Here is a 12,429-nt window from a genome sequence, read left to right as displayed (position 1 = left end):
CTCGATTTAACACATTTTGTATCCTTGATTTCTGATTCAACAATGGTTCGAAGAGAAGGGATTTCAACTTATGCAGGTATGAATGCCTCAGTTCTGTAAATCAATAAGTAAGGAGTTGCACCGACTGACGTACGAACAGTCGTGCGATATCCCATGACAGCGAAGGGTAATTTCTCATGCCATTGTCTAGATCCTTGCACCATTTTCCTAAGAATCTTCTTGATGTTCTTATTCGCAGCTTCAACAGCCCTATTTTCTTTGGGACGATAAGGGGTTGAATGCCGATGAACAATTTTAAATTGCTCACAAACTTGCTTCATCAAGTAGCTGTTGAGATTCATTGCATTGTCTATAATAATGATTTTTGATATGCCAAAAAGACATATCATGTTGGAATGAATGAAGTCCACCACCTCTTTCTTTGTAACTGATTTGAACATGACAGCTTCTACCCATTTGGTAAAGTAATCGATGGAAACTAAAATAAATCAATGACCGTTAGATACTTTTGGCTCTATCGGCCCAATAATGTCTATTCCCATGTAAGAAAAGGCAGGGAGAAGACATAGGATGCAACTCTAAACGGGGTGAGTAAATCAAGTCGCTATGAATTTGGCACTGATGGTACTTGTGAACAAATTGGAAGCAATCTCGCTCCATGATCAACCAATAGTATCCTGCCCGAATAATCTTTTTTTGCTAGGACGTAACCATTCATGTGTGGACCACATACCCATGAGTGTACCTCATTCATAATTGTTTCGGCCACTTTATTATTCACACGTCATAATAAATTCAAATTCGGAGTCCTTTTATATAAGATATCGCCACTTAAGAGGAACCCATTAGCGACTCGCCTAATAGTTCTTTTTTGATCTGTATCACCATGCACTGGATATTCTCTAACTTCTATAAATTGTTTGATGTCGTGATACCAAGGCTCGCCATCTGCCTCTACCGCAATTATATTGCAATAATTATGTCGATCCCTAACTTGGATTTCCAACGAGTCAATGTCGGTATTACCTGGGTATGAAAGCATCGATGCTAGGGTGGCCAAAGCATCAGCCAACTCATTGTGAAACCTGGGAATATATCTAAATTCAATGGACTTGAAATTTTTAATGAGATCTTCTAAACATCGTTTGTACGGTATGAGCTTAATGTCTCGATTTTCCCATTCGCCTCGAGCTTGTCGAATGAGCAAGTAAAAATCCCCCAAGACTAAGAGCTCATGTACATCCAGATTTATTGCCATATTCAAACCCACGATGCAAGCTTCGTATTCTGTTGTGTTGTTGGTAGAAAAGAATCGTAGTTGTGCTGTGGCAGGATAATGACAACCGTTTGGTGAGATAAGAACTGCCCCAATTCCCACTCCGTTTTTGTTGAGAGCCCCATCAAAATATAATTTCCATACGGGGTCATTATCAGGAATTTCTTCCTCGATAGAGTTGATCTCTTCATCAGGGATGTATGTCTTTAAGGGTTTGTATTCATCATCAATCGGATTCTCTATCGGCTGATTGGCTAACGCTTGTGTTTTCATGGCAGTGCGAGTAACATACACAAAATCAAATACGGTAAGCAAAATCTGCCATTTTTCCAACCTACCCGTCGGTATGGATTTTTGAAAAAATGTATTTCAGAGGATCCATTCGAGATATGAGGTAAGTGGTGTAGGACAAAAAAATAGTGCTTCAATGTTTCGAAGACCCAAGTTAAAGCACAACATATTTTTTATAATAGAGTGTACTTTGTCTCATACGATGTGAACTTTTTTCTCAAGTAATAGGTGGCTTGTTCATTTTTCCCCGTGATGTCATGTTGTCCTAGAACGCAACCAAAGGAGTTATCTTTCACCAAGAGGTATAAAACAAAGGCCTACCAGGCTCTAGGGGGACCAGTACCGGAGGATTTCCTAAATATTCCTTAATTTTGTCAAAAGCCTTTTGACACTCTTGTCCATTTAATAGAAGCATCCTTTTTCAATAACTTGAATATCGGCTCGCATGTAGTAGTGAGTTGAGCGATGAATCAGGTGATATAGTTTAAGCTTCCCAGAAAACACATGGCTTCAGTTCTGGTTTTTGGAGGTGGCAATTCTCGAATGGACTCTATCTTGGAGGGGTCTAATTCAATGCCTCTTCGGCTAACTATAAAACCTAAAAGCTTGCTAGATAGAACTCCAAATGCACATTTAACCGGATTAAGCTTGAGATTGTACTTTCTCAACCTTTCAGAAAAAAAAATTCAGATTACGCAGATGGTCAATTTGCATTCTAGACTTAATGATGACATCATCAACATATACCTCAACCTCTTTATGCACCATGTCATGGAATATTGTAGTCATAGCTCTCATGTAAGGTTCCCCTACATTTTTTAGACCAAATGGCATGACCCTATAAAAATATGTACCCCATGGGGTATTGAAAGTAGTTTTTCCTGCGTCTTTTTCATCCATGAGAATTTGGTGATATCCCGCATAGCAGTCCACGGATGATTGAATCTTGTGTTTAGCACAATTTTCAACCAAGATATGAATGTTGGGTAGTGGAAAATTGTCTTTTAGACTTGCTTTGTTTAAATCTTGATAATCAATACGAACTCTGATCTTTCCATCCTTTTTTGGTACTAGCACAACATTAGCCAACGAAGTAGTGTATTGGACGACCCTTATCACTTTTGCATTCAGTTGCTTCATGATTTCCTCTTTGATTTTATTGCTCATATCTGTCTTAAATTTTCTCTACTTTTGATGGACAGGTGGAAAATCATGATGTATGGGAAGTTTGTGAACTACCAAATTAGCACTTAACTCCGGCATGTCATCGTATGACCAAGCGAAGACATCTTTGTATTCAATTAAAACTTGAATTATGTCGTCACGAATATTTCAATCGACCTGAATGCTTATCTTTATTTCTTTCACTTCTTCGGGAGTTCCCAAATTAAACACCTTTGTTTCACTTAAATTAGGTTAAGGTTTATTTTCAAATTGATCCAAACCCCTTTTTATTTCTTCATCAGCTTCATCTTCATCATATTTCTTAGACTTAGGATTCATTGTTATGAGATCAGACAACGTTTTACGATCTTATTGTAAACTCTGCATACATGTCATATTATTAAAGTTAACGTAACTGAAATGAAAATAAGATGGCAAATATTAGAAATAGTAGGAACAAAGAAGATGACTAGAACTTCATTACATTGAATGGGAAAGGATAGAAGGGTTAACAATAAAGCAAAACAACTAGAATGTTTGAATTACGACCCTGAGAATAATCCACAAAAATAAAATAAAAAACAGCAAAACAAAACTACCATGACTCTTTTTTCGTAGGGAGAGGAGTGTCTTTCCTGTTATTGAGTTGGACATTCGGGCCGATAAACTGCACATCCATATGACTAGTGCCCTCACCCCTCTCAGTCATGTTTACCTCATAAAACATTTCCTTGATACCTTGACACATTTCATCCACATCATTTTTGATTGGTAAGTCTGGACACGGTTCACCTCGAGATTTAATGAAAGATTGAGCAATATGGGGGATCGGCTTCGACAAATTCCAATCATTTATTTTACGATATTTTGCCCATTTTCTATCAAATCTAGTTAGATTGAAACCCAAACTGAATGTATCTTGATTACCCATTGGACTGAGAGGATTTACAATTCCTTACAACAACAAACCTAAACCCTTTTCGGGTTCATAGTCGTTTTGTACCATTTGAGCCACCACCATGACAAAAGTAAAGGACAGACGAGGTTGGAGGATAGGATTTCCTTCTAAGAACTAAATAACCATTATTATCTCCAAAGCCTGATAATTGAGGGATTCACAACCTCTTTTAGCCTCAATGCATGGTATTGAAGAATCTCAGGTGATTGGGAGATCATCATCACCATGGACAAAGATTTCTTGTTTGTCATGTTCAAACTTGATCACTTGGTGTAGAGTATATGGCACAGCTCTAGCCATGTGGATCCATGGCCTACCGAAGAGTAGATTGTAAGACGTGTCCATGTCAATAACTTGGAAAGTGATTCTAAACTCCGTTGGTCCAATTGTAACAATTAAGTATATTTCACCAAAAGTATCCCATTTTGCACCATCAAATTCCCGTACACAAACATTGCTAGTATGAATCCTATTAGTGTTGATTTTCAGGCTTTGTAGAATGGAAAGAGGGCATATGTCTACACCTGATCCTCTATCGACCATGAATCTCTTCACATAGTGTTCTTCATATTTCACGGTTAAATGTAGAGCCCTATTATGTCCAGATCCTTCCAAGGGTAATTTGATATACCGTGGTTTCGCGGTATAATTAATACTTTTTCCTTAAGTTTAGTGTGTCCAAAAGCCTTTTTTGTGCTAATTTTCATATAAATTTCTCTTTGTTTTGCAGGAAATCTGTCCAAAGCTAATGCGGAGATTTTGAGCGAAGAAATGCAGAAGAGACCACCTACGAAGCTTATGACGGTCCGTCATGCTTGTGACGGTCTATAGGTGGCAGCGTAGTGAAGCTGCTGAAGGAAGATGGGGAAGTCTGACCAAGTGTGGGGTTACGTAGCTTGTGACGGTGCGTCGTGACTAAGACGGTCCGTCCTGAAGGTTCGTCATGAAAATTAGAGAAGTAATCCCAGTACCCCGATTCCAAGAGTTGAAGTGTTTTGAAACGAAGGCCCTCGACGGAACGTTGAGCCTATGATGGTCCATCATACTTGCCGTCGAGGGTGGTGAAGAGAGCAGCAAAAGAAATTGCAGAAGTATGGGACGACGGAGTCCATGACGGTCCATCGTGACCACGCCGATTCGTCCCAAGGTCCGTCTACCCAGCCGCGTTTTGGCAGATTTCCAGCAAAAAGAGTCCTTGTTTAATTAGGTTTTTATTTTTTATAAATAGTTTGAAAAACCTCGTTTTTGAGGTCAGACTCTTAGATTGTTAAACTCCGTATTGGTAAACATTGTATTGTGAGATTCTTGATAATCATTAGATTTTTTGTGAGATTATTGATTACTTTGAGACTCTTGCAAGTGATTTTTGGAGATTAATCAAGCAAACTTTTGGATTTTACTCTTTATCATTGAAGTAAGTACATGAATTCTTATCTAATATATTTGAATATTGTGTTTATGGCTATGAGTAACTAAACTCCATAACTAGGGTTGTGGGAACCATAGGCAAATAATGAGATAAACCCTTACTAAAATAACAATTCTAGAATAGTGTCTTGCATGTATTAATAATTCTTTTGCTTAGAAGTCCTTTTAACGGATGGCCAACGTTAGAACTCGCCTTAATGCTACTTGCTGGACCAAGGAGGTAGATAATAGGAAAAGAATTATTAACATAGATTTAGTGTATACTATCTAATAAGCTAGTATTGATTGGTACGAGGTAATAACTTAGTCAAATATCGAATACGATGCTTAATATGAGGTAAGGATAAGGGTTAGGATAGCAACACACATAGCTGGACCAAGGTGCAGAGTGAGATTTTCTAGATGCCGGACCAAGGATTTAGAAATACATAACTTATCACTTTGCATGCTAGATACTAGGAAAGAATTGTTATAGTTAGAATTATCAAGTTATGAACCTGTGGGGAACACGTAAACCCTAGTTACTTTTATTAATTGATTAAAATCCAATTTTCAAAGCTGTTAAGTGTCTCTTTCAAGTTCGTTATTTATTTTCACTCATTTAGAAATATAAACCCCCTTTTTATGTTTTTACATTCCAAGGAAGTCATTGACCAAACAATAGTAATAACAGGTTGAAGTTAAGTCTAGACTATTTTCCTCGTGGGAACGATCCCAACCTCACTAGTTAGGTTATTTACTTGACACGACCGCTTTACTTCTTATTTGAGAAGTAAGTTTGAGCGTATCAAATTTTGGCGCCGCTGCCGGGGAATCTAGCTTTTAGATTAACTTGAACTTATTACTATAGTTTCGTTGATATTTTCTTAATTTTACTTTGTTTTATTGTTTTTGATTTCTTTTCAGAACTATCCTCCTTGTATGCCAAATACACGGAGAGGAAGAGAACCCTTGTTTTCCTACGATCACGAGTTAGAGCGTACACTGCGCAATATGAATCGAAACTTGGGAATAAATGACGAGGATCCAAACCAGCACATCCCAGTTCCGGTTGATGTTCATGGTCAGATGTTACCCAATGCTCTGGGTGAAAATTAACAGAGGGGACAAAATCCGGTTCCACAACCCCAGGCATACTACATAGGGTATAATAACATAGCATACTCGGATGGGCCACTTGTCTTGCCCCCTCTACCTACAGGCCACACGTTTGTGGTAACTAGTAGCCTGATGCAAATGCTCACTGCCAGAGGTTTGTTTTCAGGTCTACCTTCTGAGAATCCACATGCCCATATAGCTAAGGTAAGGGCAGCGTGTAAAAGTTGTCTGGGGAGGCCTGATTTTGATCTAGATGTAATAGGGCTCAGAGTGTTTCCTCTCTCACTTACGAGAGATGCTGCTATATGGTTTACTGAGCTCCCATACAACTCAATCTTCACTTGGAACCAATTAAGAGATGTTTTCTTAGCACGCTACTATCCGGTCTCCAAGAAACTAAACCACAAAGACAGAGTGAACAACTTTATTGCACTACCACGAGAGTCAGTTAGTTGTTCTTGGTATAGACTCACCTCATTCTTGAGAAGTGTTCCAAATCACCGTATAGATAATGAGTCACTGAAGGAATACTTCTATCGGGGACAGGATGATAACAATAAAGCGGTATTGGACACTATAGCAGGTGGATCTTATGGGCAATGTCCGTATGCTGAGATTGCCAAAAAATTAGAGAAAATCTCCCGAAATAATAAAGCATGGAGTACTAGGAAGTCTGATACAAGGAGAAACACCTTCGTAGTACAGTCCACTCAAAACCCAGCCACAGATGAGATTTGTGAAGAAATGGCTCAGATGAGAACTGAGCTTGGGTTGGTACTAAAACATGTCACAGGGGGTGCAGAAAAGATAAATGCACTTGACTACTTGGCTAAACCACCACCTCCTAATGATGAGTGCTATTATGCTGAGGACACTTATGCAGTAAATGAGCAGACGGGGTGTTTCAGACCAAGCGCCCAAGGCTCAAATCAGGATAATTGGCGCCAATGTCAAGGGAACCAAGGTCGGAACTATGGTAACTACAACCGTGAGGGTCATTATGTCTGAGATGGAAACTACAACCGCGACAACAACTTTAACAGGGGTAACTATGCTAATAGAAACGACAGAAATGGGTCCAATGTCCCTCCTCAAAATCGTGAAGTTACTCCTAGGGATGTTGGAGATAGTATGGTGCGAGCTGAGGTTATGTTGCAAAATATAATGAGGAGGTTCGATGCTAGTGATGAGCACATTAAAGAGTTGAGGTATGATTTAGCTAGTATTGGGCAAAAGGTTGATACACATGCAATTTCGATTAAGCAGATCGAGTTGCAAACAGCCCAATTATCTGCGAGAGTGAACACACGGCAACAGCGGCACTCTTTCTAGCAACACTGTCCAAAACCCAATGAATGATGCGCACTGTATGGCAATCACTACTCGGGGTGGTAAGCAAACCATTGACCCACCTATGCCATCTACTGAGGAAAATGTAAGAAAGGATAATGATAATGTGGTAAAGGGTAGTGGTGAAGCAGAGGAAAGTAATGGAAAAGATGCAGAAGTACCTATCAAGGTAATTCCCATGCCTAGGCCACCACCACCCTTCCCTCAGAAATTAGTGAAAAATACCGAGGATGGTAAATACCGGCAATTCATAACAATCTTGAAGCAACTTTCTATCAATGTCCCTTAGGTAAAAGTTTTAGAACAAATGCCCGGTTACGCCAAATTTATGAAAGATCTGGTCACCAAGAAAAAGTCGGTCACTTTCGAGGATGATGATAGACTGCAGCATTGTAGTGCTATTGCTACAAGATCCCTCGTACAAAAGAAAGAAGATCCTGGTGCGTTCACTATTCCTTGTACAGTTGGGTCATTACATTTTGCGAAAGCATTATGTGATCTAGGGGCAAGCATAAATCTCATGCCCCTCTCAATTTACAAGAATTGGATTTGGGGGATCCAAAACCCACTGCGATGCAGCTACTGATGGCTGATCGGACAGTGAAACGGCCTATAGGGATACTCCATGATGTGCTAGTAAAAGTGGAGTCATTCATCTTTCCGACTGATTTTGTTATTCTTGATTGTGAGGTCAATTTTGAAGTGCCTATTATTCTTGGGAGGTCATTCCTTGCTACAGGTAGAGCATTAGTTGATATGGAGAAGGGATAGATGACATTTTGGTTGAATAATGAAGAAGCGACCTTCAACATTTGTAGGACCACGAGGCAGAGTGGTGAGCTCCAATCGGTATCTGCCATATCCCACAAAGAAAAGATGAAGAAGAATAGTGAACAGAAAAATGCAAAACAAGAGTTGATGGTTGGGGATTTGTTGCTTGTAGACAGTTCTGGGGTGCCTTGTCTTCCGGGCAAGATCAAGTCCAAATGGACTGGCCCTTACTTTATTACCCAAGTATTCCCTCATGGAGCAGTTGAGTTAAAAGCCAAGGAGGGAGTGCGGTTTAAGAGGAATAGAGATAGAATAAAGCTCTATTTTGGGCATAAAGCATCAGGGAATGAAGTGATAGAGGCATACCATCTTGATGAAGTCTGAGTAATCAAGGGTCCCCAGTCGTGCCGCAACATTAAATCAGGCGCTTGTTGGGAGGAAACCCAATACTTATAGTCTTTTTAGTAATGGTAGCATTTTCTACTAATGGGTTGTAAATTTGCAGGCACATCACCAGGAAATTCTTCAGAAGATCACTCTGAAACAGTCAGCAACGGACACATGCGACGGACCGTCGTGCTCTCGATGGTCCGTCCTGCACAACCGTGCTGGTTGTCAGAGACCATATTCCTAAAGGTCTCTCACATTTCCTAAGGGTCCTCCAACGGACATCTACGATGGACCATCATACTCTCGACGGTTCGTCCTGCATAAACGTCATGGTGGTCAGAGACCCCTCTCTTAAGGGTATCCATTTTTTTTAAGTGTCCCACGACGGACATCGACGACGGATCGTCATAATCACAACGGTTAGTGTTGATTGTCGGCGCTTTGCGCCCCAGGTTTGCTTCACCTACCACTCTTGTATTTCAATTTTTTTATGCATTAGGGACAATTGCATGTTTTTTTGTTGGGGGTGGGTTAAATGGAAAGTGAGTGTTAGGGTGAAGTCTGAGTAGCCCAATTCACTATCCTCTTTTGGGGTTTTCTTGCTTGTGTTCTTTTTCCCCAAAAGACTGATTACTTTTTCTGTTGAACCGGCATGTTTATATCTTTTGTACATAGTTTAAGTCTGAAGCATGATGGGTAAAATGATATCCTGATAAACTGGAAAATGATGCATGACTAGGCATAGTAACTGATAATTGTGTGGCTCTAAGCATGACATAGAGTTACACCATTGCATTACCCTAAGTCTTAAATTCGAACTAGGTGTCTGATAATCTGGTATAGTGATGAGATGTCAAGTGAGTGTCAGGAAAATTCGAATAAGTCCACTATTGGTATTGAGCTAGAACTTGCCTGGTTAGTCCTACTAAAAGTAAGCTGTAATAGACAATTAGGAAAGGATCATAGGCCCTTATTCATTATAGCCCATTTCTAGCCTAAATAAAAGAAACCAAATGAAATTTATCCTTCTTTGATGCAAATAATCTGAGTTTAAAATTAGACCTTTCTTTTTCACCCCAACTGATCTTTTCTAGGAACAATGTGTTGGCCCTGGTCCCTCCTTGGACATGTGTACCTCAGCTTATGCCAAAAGCATAAGTTGAGGGTGGCTAATGCAGTAAACAACCTTCATTATGGACCTGACCCAATTTTGGGTATTGTGTACCTTGACTCATGGCAAAGCCATGAGTTGAGGGTGGCTATTATGAGGAATGCTCTGGAAAGGGGGGTTGAAAGAACAAAGAGAGAGAAAGAACAAAAGTAAAGTGACTCAAGAATTAGTTGAAAGAAAAGTAAAGAAAAAAAATACACAAGAAATACAATCAAGAAAAGAAGAGAGTCACTTACACAAATGATGAAAGAAGAGAAAAAAAAGGTAAAAGAATATGAGAAACTGGGCGAGATAAAATGATAGAAAGTGGAAGGGTTAGCCGATATGTCAAAGAGGGCAAAACGTCACTAAAGTATACCTAAATACACCCTACCTGACCCTGAGCCTATGATCCTAGCTAAGAAAGTTCTATCGTGATCCTAATGGTTGTATAGAGAACTTAAGGTAGTGAAAATAAGGGCAAGCTTATGGCAATAGGTATGAATGAGTGTGACTTCGTTCTGAGAGCGAGTATTGAAAAGTAATCCTTATACTCGAACTAAAATCATTGTGTGAAAAATAAGGATTTTGTTTTAAAGTGAGGACACTAGTTGCAATACCGGAATTGTTAGCACCTCGGTGAGAAATTGAAGAGGATAGGTGTTAATGCATGATAAGTTTGTGTCATGTTCTGATCCCACAAAATTCAAGCCTAATAGTGATAGCATGCATAGATTTGATGATATTAATCGGGATTGATAGCCAAATGATTGAAAAGGATAAAACATGGATACTATTGTACAAAGATTGCGTAGTGAGTCATAGTGCGTCGCTTGAGGACAAACAACGAATTTAAGTCGAGGGTGTTGATATATCATGGTTTCATGGTATAATTAATACTTTTTCCATAAGTTTAGTGTGTCCAAAAGCCTTTCTTGTGCTAATTTTTATATAAGTTTTTCTTTGTTTTGCAGGAAATCTATCCAAAGCTGAATACGGAGATTTTGAGCGAAGAAATGCAGAAGAGACCACCTACGGAGCTTATGACGGTTCGTCGTGCTTGTGACGGTCCGTAGGTGGCAGCGTAGTGAAGCTGCTGAAGGAAGATGGGGAAGTCTGACCAAGTATGGGGTTACGTAGCTTGTGACGGTCCGTCATGTCTATGATGGTCCGTCCTGAAGGTTCGTCATGAAGATCAGAGAAGTAATCTCAGTACCCAGATTCCAAGAGTTGAAGTGTTTTGAAACGAAGACCCTCGACGGAACGTTGAGCCTATGACAGTCCATCATACTTGCCGTCGAGGGTGGTGAAGATAGCAGAAGAAGAAATTGCAGAAGTATTGGACGACGGAGTCCATGACGGTCCATCGCGACCACGACGATTCGTCGCGAGGTCCGTCGACCCAGCCGTGTTTTGGCAGATTTCCAGCAAACAGATTCCTTGTTTAATTAGGTTTTTATTTTTTATAAATAGTTTGAAAAACCTCGTTTTTTTTGTTAGACTCTTAGATTGTTAAACTCCGTATTGTGAGATTCTTGATAATAATTAGACTTTTTGTGAGATTATTGATTACTTTGAGATTCTTGCAAGTGATTTTTGGAGATTAATCAAACATACTTTTGGATTTTATTCTTTCTCATTGAAGTAAGTACATGAATTCTTATCTACTATATTTAAATATTGTGTTTATGGCTATGAGTAACTAAACTCCATAACTAGGGTTGTGGGAACCATAGGCAAATAATGAGATAAACCCTAACTAAAATAACAATTCTAGAATAATGTCTTGCATGTATTAATAATTCTTTCGCTTAGAAGTCCTTTTAACGGATGGCCAACGTTAGAACTCGCGTTAATGCTACTTGCCGGACCAAGGAGGTAGATAATAGGAAAAGAATTATTAACATAGATTTAGTGTATACTATCTAATAGGCTAGTATTGATTAGTACGAGGTAATAACTTAGTAAAATATCGAAAACGATGCTTAATATGAGGTAAGGATAAGGGTTAGGATAGCAACACACGTAGCCGGACCAAGGTGCGGAGTGAGATTTTCTAGATGCCGGACCAAGGATTTAGAAATACATAACTTATCACTTTGCATGCAAAATACTAGGAAAAAATTGTTATAGTTAGAGTTATCAAGTTATGAACCTGTGGGGAACACGTAAACCCTAGTTACTTTGGTTAATTGATTAAAATCCAACGGTCAAAGCTGTTAAGTGCCTCTTTCAAGTTCGTTATTTATTTTCACTCATTTAGAAATATAAACCCCCTTTTTATGTTTTTACTTTCCAAGGAAGTCATTGACCAAACAATAGTAATAACAGGTTGAAGTTAAGTCTAGACTATTTTCCTCGTGGGAACGATCCCAACCTCACTAGTTGGGTTATTTACTTGAAACGACCGCTTTACTTCTTATTTGAGAAGTAAGTTTGAGCGTATCATAATTCATCATCAGTGAAAGTGATTCTACTTACCTCAAAAATTCAATTGACCATCTTTTCCAAGTGACCTACTGTAATATTTTCTGATATATGTGCCTCATTCAA

General features: G+C 39.1%; 2 protein-coding genes across 2 annotated transcripts; both read right to left on the bottom strand.

Annotated features, from left to right (window-relative positions):
* Window positions 1-784: 784 nt before the first annotated feature.
* LOC109118974 (uncharacterized) lies at window positions 785-1,258 on the bottom strand. The gene has a single exon (XM_019211020.2). The coding sequence runs from the start codon at window positions 1,256-1,258 to the stop codon at window positions 785-787; it is 474 nt and encodes a 157-aa protein (XP_019066565.2).
* Window positions 1,259-3,887: 2,629 nt separating this feature from the next.
* On the bottom strand, window positions 3,888-4,232 carry LOC138339446 (uncharacterized). The gene has a single exon (XM_069291042.1). The coding sequence runs from the start codon at window positions 4,230-4,232 to the stop codon at window positions 3,888-3,890; it is 345 nt and encodes a 114-aa protein (XP_069147143.1).
* Window positions 4,233-12,429: the final 8,197 nt, after the last annotated feature.

Source organism: Solanum lycopersicum, chromosome 11, assembly GCF_036512215.1.
Source record: "Solanum lycopersicum chromosome 11, SLM_r2.1".
NCBI lineage: Eukaryota > Viridiplantae > Streptophyta > Magnoliopsida > Solanales > Solanaceae > Solanum > Solanum lycopersicum.
The sequence above is the reverse complement of the archived record's forward strand: the minus strand, read 5'-3'. Positions and strand labels throughout refer to the sequence as shown.

What these genes read in the sequence shown, in the direction of transcription:
- LOC138339446 (XM_069291042.1), bottom strand. Translation starts at nt 4,232, where the DNA reads ATGGTCGATAGAGGATCAGGTGTAGACATATGCCCTCTTTCCATTCTA.
- LOC109118974 (XM_019211020.2), bottom strand. Translation starts at nt 1,258, where the DNA reads ATGGCAATAAATCTGGATGTACATGAGCTCTTAGTCTTGGGGGATTTT.